Source organism: Canis lupus, chromosome 14 (genome assembly GCF_011100685.1).
Source record: "Canis lupus familiaris isolate Mischka breed German Shepherd chromosome 14, alternate assembly UU_Cfam_GSD_1.0, whole genome shotgun sequence".
In the NCBI taxonomy this organism is placed as follows: domain Eukaryota; kingdom Metazoa; phylum Chordata; class Mammalia; order Carnivora; family Canidae; genus Canis; species Canis lupus.
In genome coordinates this window covers 13,808,639-13,833,567 of record NC_049235.1, presented here as the reverse complement: position 1 = coordinate 13,833,567, position 24,929 = coordinate 13,808,639, and the positions used below count along the sequence as shown (strand labels likewise).

At 32.8% G+C, this 24,929-nt stretch overlaps 1 protein-coding gene and 1 pseudogene across 8 annotated transcripts in view; both read right to left on the bottom strand.

Annotated features, from left to right (window-relative positions):
* Positions 1-24,929, bottom strand: part of RUNDC3B (RUN domain containing 3B) — a 168,928-nt gene that overhangs the window by 77,731 nt on the left and 66,268 nt on the right. For 5 of the 8 annotated variants that reach the window (XR_005369349.1, XM_038556690.1, XM_038556695.1 and 2 more), the window contains exons 3-5: positions 21,311-21,361; positions 15,232-15,365; positions 5,444-5,529 (exon numbers count right to left, since the gene is read on the bottom strand). Coding sequence is in view for 7 of the 8 variants with exons in the window: in XM_038556690.1 (XP_038412618.1) it covers positions 5,444-5,529; positions 15,232-15,365; positions 21,311-21,361 (271 nt within the window). In the remaining variant the exon portion in view is untranslated. The remainder of the gene's footprint in view (positions 1-5,443; positions 5,530-15,231; positions 15,366-21,310; positions 21,362-24,929) is intronic. The other 3 variants (XM_038556692.1, XM_038556693.1, XM_038556696.1) reach the window with 1 other exon arrangement.
* On the bottom strand, positions 757-1,208 carry LOC119865968 (annotated as a pseudogene).

The window sequence follows — 24,929 nt, the reverse complement described above, 5'->3', positions numbered from 1 at the left end:
AAGAGAATAGGCTTACAGTGTGACTGCGGCTAGGAATAAGAGATTCATTTATGTTGAGTTTAATATTCTAATGAAAGAAGGTCTGACATTATTATGCTAATGAAAATACCTCGTTCTTTCTAAATGGTAATTTTTACAGGGCACTCAGAATGCTTATTACTCTCAGGTCACATGGTCTTTATGTATGACCAAGATTATTCTTACCTTTACAACAGAATAACATCAAATGTATCCTTGAAGTTTTTCTTAATTGTTTCCAGGAATTACTGCTTCCATGGCTCTTGGACAGCGAAAGAGTTTTCAAAGTTTATCCATGTTATAGCCCATATCAGTACTTCATTTTTTTTTTAAATACAAAGTTTATTTAGACAAGATGCTTGATGAAGGGAACACTATCTAGGATTCATCTCTTCAAGACTAATGTATTCCTACTAAACAGAGAATACCCTTCATTTAATATCTACATACAAAAGTGTTACAAAACTGTCCTTGATTTTACAATAATAAATGAAAAACATTAAAATTCTCCAAACAAGGTATGCCAGAATTTTCATGATGTTGTTGTTTTTCTTAAACAGTGAAAGCAAAATAATTTACTGAAATATAAAGAGCTGAATGAGCATGAGCATGGAGAATGAGCATATTTTCACAGAATCATGATTTTTCCCCATCTCATCTAGATTTGATATCAATCAAAATATAACACTGGACATTTAGTATTAAAAAAGCACAACATGCTTGTGCAGATGTGCCACTTATTTAATGTACAGTAAAGGAATGGGAAAGGGGGAAATGAAAAAAACAGAACTATCACGTTGTAGTCAGGATGTGGTAGAACCAATTGTGTTTTCGTTTTTTTTAAACAGAGAATGCGTCTTGGTCTATAGGAAGAGTTCTGGAATAAAGTAACAGGTTCCTTCTTTAGTAGACACCTGTCTGCTGCTAGAACACATCAATTTTACCTTTATCTTCTATTTCTGATTGTGTGGGTATGTCAGTTTCACTGACTGGCTGCCTTTCAAACAGGAATCTGATCTGCCTCATAGAGAAACTCTGTCTTTCATGGTAGGCTTTCCTGAGTTTGCTTAATGTTGTATGCCTCTTAAGCTTCCACTGCACTATACAGAACCTTCCTGGCCCACCACCTTCAAATTAATATGATTATTTTTCTCAGTCTTGATTCCTTCCTTGGGCTTTTCATCCACCATGGAGAACTTCGGAGTCTCCTCAGCTGCCAATTCACAAAGGAGGTACCATCCACACCGAATGAGCACACAAGCAAGCATCAGTAGTGGCAGAAGACGCACATCATTTCTTTGTATGGCTGAATATCATCTTACTGTATGGAATACACATTATTCATTCATTCATTCATTCATTCATTCATCAGTTCATTGGACATTTGGGTTGTTTCCACTTTTTGGCTATTATGAGTAATGTTACTATGAACATTTGTAGAGATACTTTTCATGAACATATTTTCAATTCTCCTGGAAATATATAGAGAGTCACGTGCTAGTTTATATTGTAAATCTCTATTTATCCTTTTGAAGAATTGCCAGACTGTTTTTCAAAGGGTCTGCATCATTTTGCTTTTCTACTATCAATGTATGAGGGTTTCAATTTTTCCAGATCCTTATCAATACTTGTTATTATGTGTTCTTTTGATTTTAGCCATCCTAGTATGTGTGCGGTAGTATCTCATTGTGGTTTTGATTTGCAATTCCCTGATGGTTAATTATAATGAGCATCTTCTAAGGATTATTGGTCATTTGTATATCTTCTTTGGAAAAATGTCTATTCAAATTCTTTGCCCATTTTAAAATGTTTTATTTTCAATTACTAACTTTTAAGTATTCTTTATACATATTCTAGATAGAAGTTCCTTATCAGACATAGGCATTGCAAAAGTTTTTTCCCATTCTTTTGGTCATCTTTTCATTTTCTTGATGGTATTCTTAAAGGCACGAATTTTTAAGTTTGATTATGCCTATTTATCTATTTTTTCTTTTGTGGCTTATATATTTGGTATTACATCCAGGAAACTATTATTAATCCAAGGTCATGAAAATTTACATTTGTATTTTCTTCTAAGAGTTTTCCATGTAAGTCTTATCCATTTTCAGTAATTTTTGTATATGCTATGAGGCAGTAGTATACAAGCAATTTTTACTAATATTTTTCATCTTAATAATGTAAAACTTTTAAACAGATTAAGATTCTAAAAGTCCTCCTTAGCTCTTGAAAGATATGTTAATTGTTCACTATTCTATCTACTCTTCTATAAGTGAGAAAAGTATTTATCAATTCCTTTTTCACTTTGTGACAGCTCAGTAATTTTTGAACTTTTATACTTTACTCCTTGCTTCTCTTAGTCCTACTACAATATCAAGAAAATTAATATTTTTTCTGAGAAAAACTTTTGTCATTATAAATTAAGTACTGTGGTACAACCGTAAAGTAATAAACAGGTGTCCGTAAAACTAATTTTACCTCTTCTTTATCTTTTCCATACATGCTACTTCAAATTACCAGAATGTTTTCATTCTTGTTTGAAGTGTCACATTTGTATTTCTTAGATTGACTTTTCTAAATTATTTTTCAGTCTGTGGGTGGGGAAAAATAAAACTTGGAGTAAATTAATTCAGTTTCTACTTTACCTACCTCTCTATTTCTCAGTCTTCCCAGCAAACTACCAAAACAATTCCCCACTTTCTTTTTTTTTTTAGCTTAGATTCTAATTTCAAGTCTGCCAACCTCCCAACTCTGGCTATTTCACAGTAATATTTCAATCCCTAAGCAATGAAACTCTGCAAGGGTTGTTTTCAATTGCTCACTAAGACATCCTCCACCTCAGGAAAAAAAAAAAAAATCACTTTAATTCTCTAACACTATGGAGCCATGTGACATACAACTACCAGAGGATTTACTGTATTTCTCATTCCTATACTTCCTCCATCCAATCTTATCCTTAGATTTTCACTGATTAGTATTCTCAAGCTTGCCTGTCTTAGCTTATGTAGCTCCTCCTTCTGTACTGGGATAAACACTTGTATAATACCATTTAAAGGACGTCATTACTCTTTATCTTTGAAGAGAAGATCAAGAAGAAATCACTTGATTCAAATACTCCCAAGATTCCTAAAGGATCAGAGATCATTTCTCATTGCTCTACAAGAACTTATATCAGGCAGCATCTAGACAAAAGGTAAGATATAGCTATTCTTTCCAAGAGTTTGCTTATATTTTACAAACCTAACCTTCCAAGTAATAGATATGCTTTGGCTAGAGGTTCACAATCAAATTCATTTATAATTAAGAGGTTTCTTTGGTTTGATTTCAGTAAAAAAAACAAAAACAAAAACAAAAACAAAAACAAAACAAAAAAAAAATAGCGTAGTTTTTTTTTTTTTTTTTAAAGACAACTTTGCAACTGTGTTTTTTATTTAATGAGAATTCCGAAATAATTCCCTACTTCCTTTCCAGGAACTGGAGCCATTATATTGACATTTAAATACTATGTGTGTGTATATAGATAAAGATGACATATTTGCAGGTATGTGTGCAGATTTACTGAGCCATGTTTCTGTTTGAATAATATATGCTTATACATTGCTGCAAGAGTATTTTTATTTCGTGGATTTTTTAGAGCCGAATCATTTCCTTTTATCAAAAAGGACAACTAAAACCTCAGAACAAGGCAAAAAGCATTTCCCTTTAAATATTTGAACTACTCATTCTAAAAATAATCTATTCAAGAATTATTTCTACTCCACCCAATTGTCTAAGAAACAAAGGTAACTTAGATTATTATTATTAGATTATTAAGCATTAAAATAAATGCTTTAATTTCTACTCAGAAGACTGTCATAACCTTAATGCAACTTTGTTATTGCATAGGAGATGATTATTGTGTAGACTTGGATTCGATTTTATTAATTTAGGATTTTTTAGGTTTGATCTATGAGATTCTGATACTACTTTTATTTTCAAAGCCTTAGAAACCTTAATATTTAGTATCTTTCACAATTAAACTTATTTACCAGTAATAATAGAAGAAACAAATTTTTCATTTCATGAAGTTCATCTCAAACACCTAAGAGTTAATCATCATTTCACTGCCTATCTTTAGAAATATCCCTAAGAATCATATTGCTATCAAAGAATTCAATAAATACATACCAAATAATTATGTGGTGTGGTAACAGCGTTAATGATATGGCAGTAATCATTTTGTACTATATAAGCATATCAAATCAACATGTACATCTTAAACTTAGAGTATGTCAATTACATCTAAGTAAAGTGGGGAAAAAGCAAACAAATAAACAAAACAAGAATGTACCATAATAAAGGCCCAGATATTCTCCAAATCTAAAATGCCAAATATTGCATCAGGACATGGAAATTAAGATTCCAGATACATGATTTCTTTATATATGTGCCTAATTTCCTCTATCAAAACTTGTTTTAAAAAAAACTTGTTAAAAAAAAAAACTTGTTTATAGCTGTCACTGTCTTCTTCTCTTTCAGAAATATGATCTATGAGGTAGAAATAAGTATGGTAATTTAGAAGTGTCTAAGGCAGTGTGGTCCAATAGAATGTTCTGCATCTGTGCTAACCAATTCGATAGCCATTAGCCACACATGCCTACTGAACATCTGGAATGTGATATGGAAACAGAGGAAGTGATTTGCGAATTTTACCTACTCTTAATTAATATTAATTTACATAGTGGTGTGTGGTTAGTGGCCACTGTATTAAACAGTACATGTTTAAGTTATTCAAATTATTGAATATTTTCATTTACAAATACTTTTGAAATGGAGAAAAGTGATTTCTTAAATAGAATAGTGGTTTCTATAAATACAGAGATTAGTAGACCAGAATTTTATAGGAATGCCTGTTGTCCTAATATGAATATTTTTTCTACCATTGTAAAAATATAATAAAGTCCTGTTTTTCACATGGCACAACATGTCATCTCTTAAGTGTATACAACCTAAGAAAAACAACACTGGTACAGCCTGCCATAAAAAGACAATTGAGCGATCATTAGGTATATATACAAATTAAAACAAAGAAATAAAGTGTGGAAAGAGAAAGAACACTATAGGAATTTCATGGTTAGATTTTTCTTCAAATTCATGGTCAGGGAAAATTCTATGGAGAGAATGAAACTTCAAGTATAAAAGTGTGAGAAACAGAAATGATTCAGAGAAAAGATATTCTAGGTATAATGTGAAGCCTGAAGAGATACACCAAAGTAGATGTATGTTTAGCTGACAAATGTCATTTTTCTGAGAAGACAGTGGATTTACCTGAGCAGTACAAAAAAGAGGAAATAAAATAGCTGAGGACTTTAGAAAGGAATGAATTTTCATTCTATTTTTATGTCTAATCTTTTAAATATATATCTGAAAATCAAAAGGACTTTTAAACCTGGTTGTTTTGAAGTCTCTCAGAGCTGTAGAGATGTATTCAGATAAATGTTTTTCCATGAGTGCTACTCTGATCCAGGCTCTACCCTAAAAGGAAGAAGAAAGAAACAAATGTGAAAAAAAATTACAAGTTAAAAAAAATACGCTGCCCATTGTGTCATCAAAAATATAAGCATTTTAATATGTAAAAAACAATTCAGTCAAAATATATGTTTGATAAAGGCTAAAAGATACTTAAGTAGATAAGAACAGGTAAAGTTTGCTTACATATAGTATACATTTGTTTCTCTAGAGATATAGGGTACAGTGTATCATACTAAATTTCTATCCTCTAAAGGGACATAATTATTAATAATGAGTCAGGGACTTCTTTTCATAACTCTACCTCAATGCCCATATCAACATGCTAATTAAAATTGAGTCCCCTTATAAAACGTGAACAGAGTCATTCTCTTCGAAAAAAATAAGCTGTCACACCACTTGCTTTAGAATATTTCCCACATACACTTTTAGAGGGAGGTTTTAGATAACTAATAATGAACCAAATTTCATTATTTATCATGCATCCAAATCATGAATTACTGAGTTTACACCTAGGACATTCTAAAAACTATTACTGAATCTTTAACCCAGGGGGGGAAAAAAAAAAAAAAAACAACCTAACACACAGCAAAATTACTCAAAACCATATTCTAGCAGAAAATCACAGAAGCAGACAATTCTGACTAAATGTGAATAATTTAGTTTTACTTTTGAAAGGGGTAATATCATTCAATAGTTGAGACTAGTCAGTTGATTTTTTTTTAAATAATCCAAAGCATTTCTCCTGGACTCTTTGTGTAGAATAAAAGAATATAAGAGGACATATTTGCAATAAGCATTTTTAAAGGACATATTTGCAATGAGAATTTTTAAATTTGATTACTTTCATTTTCACTCAGCCCTCCTTCAAGTCTCCAGAAAATCCATTAAGATTAATGAGATAGAAAGTCAAAACACTGCAATGGCAATTGAGAACAAAGGTGACACTAATCAATGCATATGATGGTTGACTACCCACATGGAAGAAAAAACCATTCTTTAAAAAATATCTACAACTCTACTGAATTCACCAAACTTCTAGACAGGAAGGATCAAGAAGCAATCTAGACAGTGGTAAAACCTGGCCAACTAGAAGCAGCAGTATTTTTAGGAAATAAAGAATGATATGGGTGTGATTAGCACAGGCAGTCAATTTGCCCCTCAGCTCAAAACCTCCTTTAGCTTGCACGGTGCTCAGTCCACTGTTTCTGCAGAGTAAGCCTTGGGAACTGAAAATTAACTGTGGCTCATAGGACAAATGAAGGAAGAGGTAAACCACTGGTCAGGGTCAGCAATCCCAAATTTCTGTCTTGAAATTTCCTTTGAAAGACATGGAGGCTGGTAATGGTGGCTTAAATCAAAAGGCTAAGATTTCACCAGAGCAGAAGCTGGGAGAGTTGCTCTCCAGAGAAAGTCAGACACAGGAGACTGTGCTATTGCTAGATAAGAAACGTGAGGAAAGTCCTGCTTCCTGATTTATTCATTTCAATCCATGCAAAACTGGGCTGCACCTAATTTCCTGTCCTTAGATGTTTGTGGAATTCTCTATTATATTGTGATAATACACTGTGCTAATTTTAACAGTTTCTTTTCCTTCAACAAAAGAATTTTTACTAGAATAGACGATAAACAGACTCATAAAGGTTGTTGGGGCCATAAAATAGGGGTCGAAAAACCAGATTTAGGATTTTAGACTTTATCAGTTGGGTAATGACGAACCACATACAGTTTTTTTTTCTCTAGAAACACAAATACTCATTTCTTTGTTACTGGAAGTTTTTGAAAAGTAAATAAACAGCAGCCACCACTTCTTAAGGCTGTAATTAATATATGCTTGGCTCTGTTTTAAGATACATTAAGAAATTCAGATACATTAAGATATCTAATCTTCCTCAGGGCACCTGGGAGGTCAGTCACTTAAGCTTCCATCAGACTCTGGATTTTTGGCTCAGGTCAGGATCTCAGTGGAGCTCCACACTCATCAGAGATTCTGTCTAAGATTCTCCCTCTCCCTCTCCTTCTCCTCTCCGCTGGCTTGTGTTCTATCTCTATAATATATAAATCTTAAAAATATATATATATTTAATTTCCCAAGAATTGTATGAGTTAGATTATAATACTTTCCTCACTTTTTTCTAAGAGGAAATAAAAAATAGACAAATTAAGAAGATAGGAAACATCTCAACACCAAACGAACCAACTTAATTGAATTAAAACCTATATATCCTATCTTCCCTCCAGTTTCAAGGGATAAACTGTAATCGCTTAAGGAAATAAAAAGACAAATTACAGAGTTATCAAAGATATCTGCATTATATGCATCTGACAAAAGGCTCATTTATAAAATACAAATAATTCTTACAAATCCATAATGACTCAATTAAAAATGGGGCCTGCAAGGGGAAGGCTTGAACTATAGATTCAATTTCTTTAGTGAATATCAGAATATTCAGATGTTTTCTTCATTTTTATATTAGTCATAATTTTTTTCAAAGAATTTGTCCATTTCATTTAAAGTTTGTAATTTATAGGTATGAATTTATTCATAATATCCTTGTAGGATTTTTAATGCCTGCGGGGTCTATGGGGTTGGTAGGCCTCTTCTTTATTCCTAATACTGGTAATTTATAATCTCTCTTTTTCTCTTTATGAATAGTCTTGCTAGAAGTTTATCAATTGTATTAATCTTTTTAAAACCACCAAGTTTTAGTTGTTTTTTTTTTAAGATTTTATTTATTCATGAGAATACACAGAGAGGAGAGAGAGAGAGAGAGAAAGGCAGAGACACAGGCAGGGAAGAAGCAGGCTCCATACAGGGAGCCCGAAGTGGGACTCGATCCTGGGACCCCAGGATCACCCCCTGGGCAGGCGCTAAACCGCTGAGCCACCCAGGCTGCCCCCAAGTTTTAGTTTTATTGATTTTCTTCTAGTGTACATTTTTTTCATTTAATTCAATGTTTGCTCTTCATTCTTTCCTTCTTTTTGAATATATTACTTTTTAAAAATAGCTTCTTCAGGTGAAAACTCTGATCACAGATTTTTAGCCTTCAGTCTTTGTTTATATATACCTAAGAGCCTATTTAAGCCTATTTTCCTCTAAGCACAAGTTTTTACATTTTTATTATCAATACTTTCCATATATTTTTCAATTGTAATTTCTTCTTTCAGTTGACTCACCTAAGCATTTTCTAGTTATCTTTTGTTATTAATTATAGCTTAATTCTACTGTTATTCCAGAACATACTTTAGATGATTTCAATCTGAAATGCACATGGAAATGAATTGTAACTCAGCCAAAGATAAATTTCTGTTTAAGTTCTATGTTTGGTATGAATGAATATTTTGTGGTTTTCTATTTACACTTTATTATATACTCCAGTTTTCTGGTACTACTAGTCTTTATATTTTCTATTACAATTACTTAGAAGTTCATCATCTGCATCTCCCATAGGTCTGTTTCAATTGTCTTTTTTATATTTCTTAGTTTTGGTCATTGGATCTTGCTTCCTGGTATACTGGTTTTTGATTGAATATTGGACATTGTATATAAAAGTTTGTAGCTGTACTAATGCTACTACTTTTCCTCAGATATATTTTTCTTCAAGGAAGCAAGCAGTATAGTTGAAAATCACTTTACACTATTCAAGGACACCACTTCTAGGTCTTTTTGGGGCTGGTCTTCATCTGAATTTCCCTTATTCCCAAGGTAGAGCCTTTCTGGGGTCTCAAATAAAAGCCTAGAGTATTTTACAGGGCCCCTCCAACTTATTTGACCTGGAACTCTAAACTTTGTTTCTCCAGAACAAGACTGTGAAATCTTAATCAGCTTTTCTAGCCTCCTACCTGCTGCTTTCGGCTAGGTTTATGAGACTTTTGCTCTGTGCTTAAGGTGGCTAATAACTGGCAAATAGCTCACAAGAAGACTGCATATATGACTTCAGACACATATGTCTACGGACCCTTGATATATTAAGTCCTGGTTTCACTGGCAGTTCCCAGCTCCCATTTCTGTTTCTCTAGCCCAGGGGAACTGAAAGAACCCCTAAGAATTCTCTGATTAGCCTCTATACCAACTATGTGAACAGATAAATGCCCTTAGGCCAAAAGCCAAGATGAACGTAATGTTCACCTCATATACCATTGTTCTATCCAGTATTGTGGCCACTCTAGTCCTCACAACTTGGTTATTCTCTTAGGTCTTAAACTTGTTGCTTTGCGTACTTTATCCAGTCTATAGTTGTTCTTGGCAGAAGAGTTGCTCTGACATAAGCTATGCTGTCATCACTAGAAGCAGAAACGGATTCATTTCTCACCTCCAGGATCATATCTTTTTTTTTTACTCCAGTCAAACTCTTCTAACATGACTTTCCCTCAATATACATTCTCCATAGTCTACTCAGTTCTAGTATTTGATAACTCCAGTGTATCTGTGATTAATGTCCCCTCTGCCCCTGCCTCAGCCTCTTTCCATAGAAAATTTGGCTAACTTGCCTCTAAGAAGAGTAGGGACAAAGTCAGCTTCTGAACAAAGGAAAAAGTAAAAAGTAAACAAGAGCATTAGTCTTAAAAAGACAAGGAGGGATTAGGGATTTCTGTCCTAAGAATGTGTTAAGGACTGCATTCATAGTTCTGACATGGTATAGGTGCTCAATAAAAATTTATCTGATGAGGGATCCCTGGGTGGCGCAGCGGTTTGGCGCCTGCCTTTGGCCCAGGGCGCGATCCTGGAGACCCGGGATCGAATCCCACATCGGGCTCCTGGTGCATGGAGCCTGCTTCTCCCTCTGCCTGTGTCTCTGCCTCTCTCTCTTTCTCTGTGTGTGACTATCATAAATAAATAAAAATTTAAAAAAAAAAAAATTTATCTGATGGAAGGATGCATGAATATATGAATGGTTGATGTGACCAGCATATTCAGAAATTGGTCTAATATGTCAAACTCAGTAACAGAAGGAATGTACAGGGTAAGCAACCACAAACTAGGAAAGCCTAACTCACCCACAAACAAGTATTGTTCTTAAAAACAAAGAAAAAGAAAAACACATACGCCGGAAGGCAAGAAGAACTCAAGAACAGAACAGAGCTCATATTCTGGATGGAAAAACCAACAATAACAAAAGGAAGAAAAGGATTGCTTGAGCTTGAAATCAGTTGGAATACCAAGAAAATTCAAATGAAATATCTGTAAGGTAAATAACAGTAGTAACTAAGGATCCAATTAGGGGAGTTTCTGTCAGAAATCATATATTATGCTTATAAGTAATCAGCCGAATAGCAGATGGGAAAAGTGGGTGTGTTCAGAAGGGAGTGAAATCAATGCCTGCTGAGATGAAGTTAGTTTTCTAAGAGTCCTAATTTAATCTGAAACCTAAAATAGAAATCCCCTGGGGCACCTGGGTGGCTCAGTCAGTTAACCATCTGCTTTCAGCTCAGGTCATGATCTCAGGGTCCTGGGAGTGGGCCCCACATAAAGCTCTGTACTCAATGAGAAGTCTACTTCTCCTTCTCCCTCTGCTCCTCCTCCTGCTCATATCCCTCCCTCTCTCTTTCTCTAATAAACAAATAAAATAAAATAATAAAATAAAATAGAAATCTCATATGCAGAAATCCCATTCCCAGAACCTCTGCATATTATAGCAAGGCTAGCTGCCAATATATCTGAGATGGAAAGATTACAGACATGATCTTCAATTCAAATATTCTATTCCATTGTTAGGCTTTGTTTAAGCCCTGGAGAACAGGCTCAGCTGGTCATGGACTGAGCAAAGGGACTATCAGCATTTCACAGATCTCAGCTTAGAGTGTCTAAGTATCAGCTCTCCCATGGTGGTAAATTTCTACCATATGAATCTAAGATGTGCAGTAGTTCTAGGACACAGACAATCCTGATTCAATTAATGAAACTAAATTTAAATAATGTTTCTATATTGAATTAGTCATTGTTCTGTAAAGTATCTTGTCTTTCACTGCTTAAAATGTCATCCACACAGCCCTAAAGGTATAACCAAAGGTATTCTGCTTTTTACATAGAATTAAAAAATAAAGATCTGTTTGGTTTCAAAGTGAACTGAGTTGCACACTGTTTAGAAGGTAAATTTGGTGCTGTGGTTCTGGTATGTTTTCATAAGTGTCAAGGCTGGTAGTCACTCTAGAAGGCATCTCAAAGGCTCAATAAACCAGCCATCTGAGATATTTGCTTAATCCTTCAATCTTGACAGTTGGCAGGTGTGATTTACTGAGTAGATTAAGTACTTTGCTCTGCCCACTGCAATGAATAAAGACAGAAGTAATCTTTGCTTGCAGACTTCCCAGCATAACCAGGCAAATCATAGATCTCTCTTTTCCCACAAATGGATTTGTTTGAGGCCTGAGCAAAACAAAGATATAAATGTAGGATTTGGAACATGATTGTTCTTTGGTGTTTTGCTACTCAACAATGGTTTTGACAGAATAAATATTAATTCTCTCTGCTGGGCAGCATCTTGCTACACAGGGCTTAGTCACAAGAGTCTCATTAAGAGAGGTGGTCAGCTGGGGTTTGTATTTCTGCACTCCACCCAGGTCCAAATGCTACATTTCTGATGTTTGTTAACTTCTCAATTACCTTTTGTATTTTGATATAATTTGGTTCTATAAATATATTCTCTGCTATATTGAAGGGGCTTAGAATACACTTGTCATGTTAATTGTTCCTTCTTTTAATTTGAAAATAAAGTTTATGTGCCACCTGGGGTAGTTTCTATTTTTATAGACTTGATTCATTCAAATTATAGCCTGCCTTTTAATCTTAACCCACAGAAACCAAGATATTCTTAAACCACAAGGAAAACATGAAAAGAAAAATGATACGAACCCAGCAAAGATGCAAAGGGGAATTCAGATTGTACATTTTTAAGCCTGTAGTCTATCAATTAGATAATAAATGCATAAAGTCAAAAGTTTGAGAAAACAGAGGTCAAAGGATATGAAGACAATATTATGGCTAAGATGTTTTCTATAAGAAAAAATATTTTTAAAAAATCTAGCTATGATTGACTTAAAGATGAAGGCATTATTTGGCTTGAAAAATGTGTGAGGCAGAGAGGAAAACTGATTCAGTCTAAAAAAGGGTAGGAGGTCCTGAATCAGAAAGTTAACTCTTGCTCAGACAGCCCCCTGGTTGGACTGGGAGGAGGCAGTGAAGGAGGGAGCAGCAGTTTTAGAAAGTGAACTCTACACCTTTAGTCTTCACAAATCATAGCTATCAACTTTACCCAAAAATACATTTCCATATTACAAATTTAAAAATGTTTATGTTTCCAATTATTTCACTACATTTAAATATTATAAATCTTATTTATTTTTTATAAATTTATTTTTTATTGGTGTTCAATTTGCCAACATATAGAATAACACCCAGTGCTCATCTCAAGTGCTCCCCTCAGTGCCTGTCACCCAGTCACCCCCACCTCTCGCCCACCTCCCCTTCCACCACCCCTAGTTCGTTTCCCAGAGTTAGGAGTCTCTCATGTTCTGTCTCCCTTTCTGGTATTTCCCACTCATTTTTTTTCTCCTTTCTATAAATCTTTTTTTTTTCCTTTCTATAAATCTTATTTAAAAAAATCTTATTCAAAAAAAAAAAAAAATAAAAAAAATAAAAAAAAAAAATAAAAAAATCTTATTCAGGTTTTGTTTACAAAATATTTAATCTCAATATATCACGGTCAATACCAATCATTTTCCAGAAGAAAAAACATCCTAAATAAAAATAGATGCAGGAACAATAAACTCAGAAACTATACATTTGAAAGATGATCGTTATATTTTCATTTATTACAGACATGTAATTTGTAAGTATGTAACTATGAAATAATGAAATGAATTATGTTGATCTTAAAAACTGTACCTATCTATTTTCAATCTTTACTTTCTACTTAGGTTTCATTCTGTAATTCTTAAGTGCCAGAAATAGTAAGGAAACCTAGTATGACAATCCAATAATAAAATAAAACTACTACACCAAAGTGGATACAGCTTACATGAGCAGGTCAGACTTTTTATAGTCTTAAAAACTATTGATGACTTCAAAGTGCTTTTATATGGGTTATAGCTATTGATATTTACTGTATTACAAGTCAAAACTAGAAACTTCTAAAATATTAGGTAATTAAAAAAAATAAAACATGTTAACATAAATAACATACTTTATGAAAAATAACTCTTTTCTTAAACAAAAATATTAATGACAAAAGTGGTTCTGTTTTACATTTTTTCAAATTATTTTAATGTATGGCTTAATAACAGAACTAGATATCTGCTGCTGCATTTAATGTTATAATGTGTTGTTTTGGTTGAAGCATATGAAGGCTATCTAGCCTCACACAAATAGATAGCTGCACAAGGGAATCTGTGATAGCCTTTTCAGATAATTGTGGATATTCTCCTTTCATTCTACATTAAAACTCAGTAACTGATATTTTCTTAAAGGCTAATTGCGACACGGAAAATATAACCGTATCAATGAACTTTTCATACTGTATTTCATTAAATCCATTAGTTTAAATAGATCTCTTACCGACGCAAGATTTTATAATTCCATGCATTGATCATTTGGAAATTATGAGTTTTGCAGGTTTACCAAATGCTAACACATTTCATTCAATAATTTAAAAATACATTTGCTAATATCAACATCACTATTATCAGAAAAGTCTTTAAGTACAGGGAAACTATTAGGCCTAAGATGGTGAATATAAGTTTTCTGAGATTCTAATTTTTAGGAAAGTTTTAATTTTACCATTGGCAACAAACCCTGTCACAGCTGTCTCCCTTCAATTAACAGGCTTACTTTGTTCATTTTTATTCAAGAAAACCCTAACAAATGCCTAAGTCTAAAAAAACTATAGTTTTTTATGCTTTTATTTTAGGTAAAAATAGTATTACACAAGTGTCTAATTCAGCTCACAATTCAAACAACTGCATGAGCAGTTCTCCTTGAGACAGCCATCATATTTCAGTATGCTGCAAATGCTTTATGCATACTTTCCATTTTATTACTCAGGATATTAAAAAAGATAGGCTGAGATTTAATAAACTAAATCTGCACCATCATGGACGTCTTGAAAAGGCACTGGTTTTTCTCCTCTTCTTTCTTTTTCTTTTCTTTTTTTTTTTTTCTTTTTTTTTTTTTTTTTGACTTAGTACAGTGGGAAAAATTCAGTAATTACTAGTAGTTTGATGCCATTGCCTTACTTCATGCTAAGGAACCAGCAATTTTGTCATCATTTTTTCTGTATAAGTACTCCAAGTGTCAAGACAGTGCAGAAGGCAAATAACATCTTGTTACTACAGGAAAATACTTTTGACATTATGAACCCCCAGGATTCAATGGGACACTGAGAGCCACTGGTTTAGGGAACTCAAGAAATGTAGAAACTTCACAGAACAGGAAATATTTTACTGTGCTCTCAGAAAAGAATTCATAGTGACTAGCTTCAAACCTTCTTGCTATTCCTAAGGCAACAAGGAAGATTCAAGAGCATTCTAAATAACTATATGCAGCTTAAAAAAATAGAAACAAGACTATAAAAGATATTAAACATGGTCAAGTGCTTAATTCCAGCAAAGAAAAAAAAAAGTTTATATACCAAAGAGCTCAGAATTTTCTATTTGGGTCAAAACTGCTGAGGACTAGATTATAAACATTGTATATGATTATTTATGTCTTACCTTAGCTCTAGAGGAACTGACATTTTCCATATTTTCAATGCTGCAGATACAATTCTGTGAAACTTTCCGGCAAGCCACTCTGATATAGTCCCAGAAGCTACGAGGACTTTCATAACCAAACCAGGTTACTTGACCTTCAGGAGACAAATTGTAATACAAAATAAAAGAAAACTAGACTAGAAAATTCAAAATGCAAGAATAAAATTCTGAAAAGTAAAAGCCTAGTGTGCCATAGCAAAAAGGGCACTGACCCGAATGGTGAAAATCTTTAAATCTAGTCCTTCTCTACCTTTACTTAGCTGTGCTATGGGTAATTTATTTAATGGATCTGGATCACAGTTTTCTCAACAACAAAATCAAACAAATGAAAGAAAAAGGGATCAGACACTAAAAGATATCCTGCAGTTTAATACTCCATTATTCTAAGAAAGTCTTTTATTTAGATAGCTCCCAGAAAACCCTCCTTATGGTTCTAGTTAACCATTAATTCACATGTCATTAGTTGCATTCTAAAGCTTTTTCTACTTAGAGAAACAGAAAAAATAACAACACAACCCCTTTCCTCCTCTTTATAAGGAGACTTCAAAGGAATGAAACAATGCGTGGTCTATCCTCTAAGTAAACATGATGAATTAGAATCCTACATTCACTGATCATTCATAATAAACCCAACCATTCTCATCTAGAAAGCCATAAAGTTCCCCTTTGTCCTTCATCTGCTCTCTTCTAGTTGGCAACCCATGAAAAGTCCTTCAGACATTTACTATTATAATTTTTCATATATGGGTAATTATGTGTCTACTCAAGAACAAATGTTCTTTTGCAAATAAACATTCTGACATCAGTATTAATATTTCTCTGCAAGACTCTAAGTAGTGGGTCCACTGCACCATTTTGTAGTCCGAGCATTTTTAAGTAGGATATGAGAGACAACTTAATTCTTTCTGTAGTTTTCTGGAATGATTAGTCTCACCTAGGGAATTTGTTTAATCTTAAAGTAGAAAGATCTGCTTTTAAATTTTAAATCTGGACCTCCTTAATAACTTGTTTATCTCAAATCTTCCTGTCCCCAGTAATAGCATCTCTGTAGTAATACCAAAAGTATTCTAGTCAGCAAACACCATTTTAGGAGCAATGTCTCAAATAACAGTTCAGTGATTTCCAACCACAGCATCCATAACAATGACTGAGCTGCTTTTTAAAAAATACCCATGCCTGGGCTCCACACCAAGGTAAATAACCAAAATCTTTAAGGGCAGGCCCAGGTATTTTTTAAAGAGAGTCCCCTGGTGTTTCTAATAATATATTTATGGTTACTTAACCAATAGAAATTATACATGATAGATAACTTCTATTCATTATTCAGGACATTTCTAAAGTCCTTTTCTTCTTGTAAGCCATGTATAATCTCTACAGTGGGTCAATCCCTCCCTATGTGCTGACATAGTACCCTGTGTTTATCCTTATAAATGTTTACATGATTATCCTATATATTAGGTGGTAAAATCAGTAAGGCGGGGATTATGTCTTGTTTGTCTTTAAATCAATCTCCAACATTTAATGCTTGGCTCATAGTAGGCACTCAGTAAATATTTGTTAAATAAATCAACTGTAAATCAACACAAAACTTCAGCTTAACTGCAATGCACATAAAATTTGAATTTTAAAAATCTAACTATCTTTCTATAGTGATATTCAATGACAATCTGGTATTAAGACATGTGCATTCTAGATTACAAATGTCAAACATCTGAACAAATATACCTTTGCCTATATAAATAAAAATACAAAATTATCCATGGAGTCCTTATTCAACTCAATGTCTCTATAACCTGTTTCTTTAAAAATCAAATCTTACTACCTACAAATAGAAATCTTTCGGAAAATTTACAATCTCCTTCCTCTCAATCTCTCCCCATCACTTTCCTTTGCCCCCTCTGTTCTTTTAGTTAAAAAAGTCCTAGTACACTACCTTAATATAATTTGTCTTTAACACAATTTTCATGTAATAAATTTGTTAGCCATTTGGAGAGGAGGCAAGATGCCTAGTGGTTAGGAATATGAACTTTTGAGTCAAGGGAATCTGAATTAGATCACTTTCTAGCTATGGATCTTGAGCAAATGAGTTAATTTCACTCTATAAATCTCGGTTTCTGGGATCCCTGGGTGGCGCAGCGGTTTGGCGCCTGCCTTTGGCCCAGGGCGCGATCCTGGAGACCCGGGATCGAATCCCACATCGGCTCCCGGTGCATGGAGCCTGCTTCTCCCTCTGCCTGTGTCTCTGCCTCTCTCTCTCTCTCTCTCTGTGACTATCATAAATAAATAAAAAAAATAAAAATAAATAAATAAATCTCGGTTTCTTCTGTAAGTTGACAATAATGGTAGTACCTACATGATAACACTGTTGAGAGTATTAGATGAGATAATCTCTGTACAACAATTAGTATATAGCCTACAGATGTTAACAATTATTACTACTGTTATTACTATTATCACACAGTTAAGGGACTAAGCTCCCCTGTACTGTAAAGGAAGTAGAAATTGGATGCAAAATTAAATTTTTCCCCTTACTTGCTCAGAATCTAGAAAAATCCTTAAAATTTACTCCCAGTCCAGCCTTTTCCCTTATCAACCATTTTAAATTTACCTCCCCAAGATACTTCTTGTCTCAACTAATTTTCTTTGGCTTCTATTAATTAAGATAATTCCATAATTTAGAATGAGAGGTATAGCTGCCAGACTTCCACCAAGAAGGGACCTTAAAGGGAACATCACAAGGTTTCTCTCTTGACTTTATTTTTAAACCTTCTCATGAGTTTGACAGGGCTAACTAAGGAAAATAATTATGAGAAGGTTTAAAATAAAGCTTTGAAAAAAAAAACACAAAAGAATAATAACAAAGCTCCATTTTGGAGGAGAGGAAACAAAGATATGAAAAACCAAAATCTATGCTATGGTTAAACAGAGAAGGCATAGGCACTAAATCCTGCGGAACTCCAGCTATGGGTAAGAGATGCTTTCTATAAGGCTTTTACCCAAGAGACCATGGCAAGATTTCCCAGATTACAAACTGAGAAACTGAAAAATTAACACAATGACATGTCATCACAATACATAGGACCTTAAAAAAATAAACCTGTAGTTATCTTCATGACACTTTTATTAACCTAGCAAACTAGATGTGAGGATGACTTGGCTTGATTCTGACTTCCTCTTCCATAGTCACATCATTTCCAAAGTGAAGTGAATTCAAGACACTGAATTTTTCACATTCAAAATAATGTGCTTTAAGAGATGTACTCCCGTGTTAGAGCCTACCAACTCTCTTGTAAATTGTATATTCTAGAATTTTATGTAAATATTAAAATAATTTCTGCATCTATGAAAAGGTTAAATTTAATTTAAAATAATGGAAATTTCAATTGGTTACTTGAGATATTATTATTTGAAGATGACTTTTACTTAAACACAGATTAATAGCAAAAGATGTACTTAGGCTATTAGTCTGTAATCACTATTCAACAGAAAAATTAAGAAAACAAAGCTACAAGAAGATCATGTCTTTTAAAATAACTACTGAAGTAATAAACAATCACTCCCCAAATATTTTCATTTCTTTTAAAAATAACCATAAAAGTAAATCACACAAGTAAACAACTAGTCCATATCTTGAAGAAATTTTATTCCAGAGAAGAAATACAACTGTCACTAATAGAATTCTTTTTGAAGTTCTTGATGTGTATAATATGCTTTCTGTTAAATGTTTTCTTAGAAGTTAACTTTTACCAATGATGAAGTTAAACAACTTTCCAAAACATGCTGACATTCCATCAATCCAACTCTACTGCATTTTAAGGCAAAGAAAAAAGGGTGAAAAGCTTGCTAGACTAAAAGGTAATTTGCTACTAACCAGCTATGTTGTATCTTTCCAACCAAACTGCCTTATTTTCAAAACCTAAAAATGGCCTGTGACCCCTAGGGTCCAATATCATTCTAAAATTACTCTTCTAAAAAAAGTTTAAAAATACAATAAAATTACTCTTCTACATTTCTTAAGACATTTGTTACATCATGCAATACATTTGTGTTTTGCTTATATCTTAGTTCACAACTAGAATGAGACCTTCTAAGAACAAGAACTAAATTTTCTAAAGTGGTTCTCTACTAAGTGGTGGCTGACACATCATCTTTTGATAATATAAAATATAAATGAATCTGTTAAGTGACTTCCTTTTTCTACCCTTTGAATTAGTGCTTACCTATCTATGTAAAGAATGAAATGAAAGCAAATGAAAAACTCATCCACAAGCTGAAGTCCTGTTAATGTTACATCACCTATATGGTAATATCAAAGACTATTACCTTGGAATTGCTATTTAGCGAGACAAGTAGTAAAAGAAAGGCCCATCAAATTTTAATTAACCACTCTGATATCACTATAAAAGATTTCAGATACTTACAGGAAAATGGTTATCTGTGGATTCGTATTAGTATTATTAGTATTTAGATGAATTCAACTTTTAACTTTTTACTTCAAATTTTCTAACAGCAATCCTGAATTTCTCACTGCTAATTTATAAAAGTCAGTCTAATATTTCTACTATATTTTTGCTAAACAGGGAAAATTCCCATTTCTGCAAGAGGGCAGTCTTTTCTTTTTTTAAAAGAAAGTACTATTTTTAGCTGAGGTTCATATTTATTAGACTATCCAGCTTTGAAAGTAATATAATGACCTTGATTAATTTTTTAAATAAAATTTCATATTAACATTCTAAAAAAAGAAATAAACACTTTAAAAATAACTTTAATTACATACTAAGCTGAATCTTAAGAAGTATGAGTCTAGATTAGATACTCAGTTGTACTTACATAGCTAGCTCTGTATGTTACCTACAGGACATCTCAAGTAAATCATTTAACAACTATGAATTGCAGTTACTAATTTATAAAATATTATTCTTTGTTGTTGACAATTCCTTATTACAAATATCTATAATGTGTATCTATACAATAAAAATGAGTCAATTCTTAACCTTCTAAAACAAAAAAATTAAGATAACCAGGTTCACCAAAAACCTGGAAATTGAATTTGACTTAAGCTTTGTATCCCAGTAATTTTACCATCTTTCCAAGTAGAGGACAAAGATTTTGTCTTTTTCTTCTACCAGCTTTTTAACAAAAGGCTTAGAATACTGGCAGATTGAATTAGAATCCCAAAGACTGAAATCCATACAGAGAGCAACCCGTAAATGTGCAACCTTGAAGAAATCAAGCATAATTTGTTTCAGTAGTGATTAAGTCTATACATAGACACATAAAACAAAACTGTTTAAAATGACTATTTGTGGGAATGAGGGTTGAGGAAAAGAGAAGATGTTTGTTTTCTACTTTCCATCTTTTGTCTTAATTGCAACCCTTAAAAATAATACTATATATTTCTTTTCTAATTAGAAAACCTAATAAAAAGCTAGGTCATTAAGTACAGAGCCTAGCAGTGTTTTTGCAGACAGCAGGAACTCAAACAGTTCAGGGTAAGTGAATAAAGGCATGCATTCTACCTGGGAGAAAGGAAACTAAGGAATATATTCCCACTAATGATTCCAGAATGGCAAAGCAGTTATTGATACTGCCTACGTATGTTTTATTCAGTGACTTTGGAAAAATCACACAGCTTCCCTAAGCCCTCAATCTGTATGTAATACAAATATCATTACACAGCACTTAAAAAACTGAGATAATTCTTATATCATTAAGAGTGACAATAAAATGTAATTGCACAAATATGCATGATTTTAAAAAGTTTTTAAAACCATGGAACTTAAATATGGAGGGAGTCACGTGAAAAAGAAAGGAGAGTAAATGAGTTATTATATTGTGTGGGTTTACAACAAGATTTTAATTTAAAAATTAGCATAAGCATATTCGTGCCCTCTGGATTAACAAAAACAAAAATAGAAAGATTTGCAAAACCCATGCAATGTACTAAAAAAGATCACTTAACTGATACAGCCCTCCCCAGTAAGTCAATTCCATGCTCCCGTGCAGCTCAGTGGCGGGAGACATCACCAGCATAGAGTACCTTGAAGAGGTATTTGGAGATGAGCCAGCCATCTGCAACTTTGGGATATCTCTTTAAAAAAAATAAACAACAACAACAACACACAAATATTTAAGAAACCTGCCATCAAGTTTACAATTGCAAACTGAATAGCCCAAATAAGATGGCTATACATTATCTGATGCAATAAACACTATGGTTGCCTAATAAATAAAATGAACTCAGTTAAAATAAATATGAGGTACACTCAGCACATAAATCAAGCTGGTCCCATGTCACCTATTCTACCAGAGAAGGGAAGGTATCTGTAAGTCATTGAACAGGTTCCCTGTTTGCTTTCAGGGCCATCATTCTTTCCCAAACAGAATACACTGATGATGACAGGGCAAAAGGAGCAAAAGCCTGACTGAATTTGTTACCTTTGCACCTCAGAATTTATAAGAATGGTAAGGAAAATTATTATTAAACAATATGCTTTATCAAGTTTTAACTTAAAGTACATTTTTTTTTGACCATTAACTTTTCTAAAAGTTATAAGCAAATTCGTTTTGAAGAACAGTTCTTGTTTCAGGGGCCTAACAGTTAAAATTTGTACTTTTATCTTTTGTAAATTATGAGAACAGCACTTAGATATCAAGTAGAATGTTCTTTAGTTTAACCAATGTTGACTGAATACCTACTTCATACAAAATACTGCTTTATTTCATACAGCTTCCAATTATTGTTTAACCACCACCATCTGGAAAAGTACTGTAAATTCTTGCTATGTTGTTTGGAAATTCCTAGTACAATTATACTAAAACTCCAAAGCCAAATTTCTAAAGTCGCATTCCCCCAAAATGATCTTTTCTTCTCTCATAACCAAACACAGAAATCTCTAAAGGGACATGGTTGCATATACTCTGTCAAATATTTGTACTCTTTATGAAACCAAACAAAACCAATCACACAGTCAGTTATATATGAAAATGAAAGGAAGAATATATATATAGTTTGTGCTATCGGCTACATCTATGTGTCGACCACAGACTCTCTATCCTCCTACTTCAACATATAACATTTTTAACAAATATTAAATTTGGAAACATATCCAAAAGGAACTATAATTTGGTACTCTAGTTGAACCCACATTATAACATACTACAAAATGAAAATAGCACTGAGATACAACTACTACAAAAATGAAAATATCTCAGCACTGAGATGTAAATCACAATAGAATGCTTTTTATTACATATATTAATAATATCAATTCTCAATGTTTAAATCACACTATCTTTGCCCTGAAAACAAAGTTATGTATCTTATTTGTAGTCATTAACATAATCAAAGAAGTTATCAAAGTAAAAACAATTTCCACGAAAATCTTACTTAAGGTATTTTACTCCAAAAAAATGTATTAAATAAGATACATCAGGGCAGCCCCAGTGGCCCAGCGATTTGGCACCGCCTTCGGCCTAGGGTGTGATCCTGGAGACCCGGGATCAAGTCCCATGTCGGGCTCCCTGCATGGAGCCTGCTTCTCTCCCTCTGCCTATGTCTCTGCCTCTCTCTCTCTCTGTCATGAATAAATAAATCTTTTTTAAAAAAAATAAATAAATAAGATACATCATGTCTAGATTTATGTCATGATGTAATTCCTGGTATAAAGTGAGAAGCAATTACTAACTCTATTATAAATCATAATTTATAGATTAGTTTTTTAAAATCTGTTAGTATATTAGCCTTTATGTCCTCATTATACAAATGATTTTTATTTTGGCTATAAAATACTATCTGAAAATTTAAAAATTAAAATGTTTTACTTATTTGTAGGCCTTAATTGCTTTAATCATAATTTACTCTACATCAGCTGTAAGGAACCGGGGCATCCAGACGAAATAACAATCCACTAGATTCCAAATTATCTGTAATTAAATTTCAACAACTCCTTCATTTTATAGATGAGAAAGGAGAGGCCCAGAGACAGTCGGAGAGGCCCAGAGACAGTCTGCTAGACTCATCTCTGTTTGCTGTAACCTCATGCTGATCTCCTCATAAGACAAGATTTGACAGATGTAGGAAAATCAGTTAATTGGTTTTCCTGGTTGGTTATGAGTTCTCACTGATAGTCTCAGAAATAAGAAAAAACAAAAAATAAAACCAAAAAAATGAGTAGTAAACATACAGTGTGACTGGGGTGAATATTTTTCATATACAATTTAAATTCTTAGCATAGCAGTAAATGAACAAATGAGTAAGTGAACCACAAAGCTCACATTATTTCAAAGTGGCCCACTTTGCATTGTTTGGAAAAAAGGTTCTCATTTGCAACTGAAATAAAAACCTTTGTTATAAAATATATTAAGGTTAAAAGAAAGTGAAAGGGTATTTTACCATTAAGTAGCTTAGAAAAACAGTTTCAACAAAAGTAAGTAAACCAACGTGTTTTGTTCAAAAACAAAAATCAAAAAAAAAAAAATCATTCAAATGCACCATTACAATAGTATCATATATGGTTATAGGAGGTGTTAATTTCTGAAATTTCAGTCAGAAGAAATATATACTCAGAGATGGATACAATAAAAGAATGTTGAATCATACTAACAATACAGTATTTTCTGATCCAAACAGTACTGAACTTTTAAAAACAAGTAACAGAAAATAAATCTATAATCTTTTTATTAATATGAAAATTGGCCCTCATACTGAAAAGATCACCTACCACAAATAAATTTGCCTTGGTGATAAGAATGAATATAAATTCTAATTCATGAATATGACATTTATTTTTCCATTTTTTCCTTGTTACCTCTTGTTCCAACTTTAGCTTTCTACTCATTTTGATTTCTTTGATGACTAAGCTACATTAATTATCATGATTGATATAATTTGATAAATGTTAATGACTATGCAGAAGGTGAACATCTGCCCTCACTATATTCTAATTTTTTCTCCTTCTCTGTGTATATATTTTTCTAATAAAGTTATAGACTGATGAGTTTATTTTTAAATGATCCAAGATGGAGTCTAAGAAAAGATTCCTAAGTGGATTTGTAAATTGCCGTTTGTAAGGCAAATAGCAAAACTGATTATAAATTATCAGATAGTAATTCAGATTTTTTCAAGTTTTTTTAAACTGGCAATGCCAAATAGAATATACTTTATTTTGTCACTGATAATATTCATGCAAGTTCTTATTTGAAATTTTGAATCTTCAAGCATGTATTTATATATTAAGAGAAAAATCATTCAGTGAAGGAATATTTGCAATTGTAGTATGCATGTAATTCAGCTAACAATGAATATCACCTTATTTTCTATGTGGTAATTTTTCATTTAATAGATTCTGAAATTAAATTGTACTATTACATAAAACTTATCTTAAGCTTTTAAAAGACTGCTTTAAAATTACATTTATAAAAAAATAAAAAATAAAATGACATTTATAGGTAGATGGTAGGTGCATTACAAACAAAAGTATTTGTGCATTGATTCAACAATTTTTATAAACTATCAAAAATATGAAAATATTTTACATTTAAAAACTCATGGTGACTTTATTTTTTTTAAAGATTTTATTTATTTATTCATGAGAGACAGAGATTGAGAGAGAGGCAGAGACACAGGCAGAGACAGAAGCAGGCTCCATGCAGGGAGC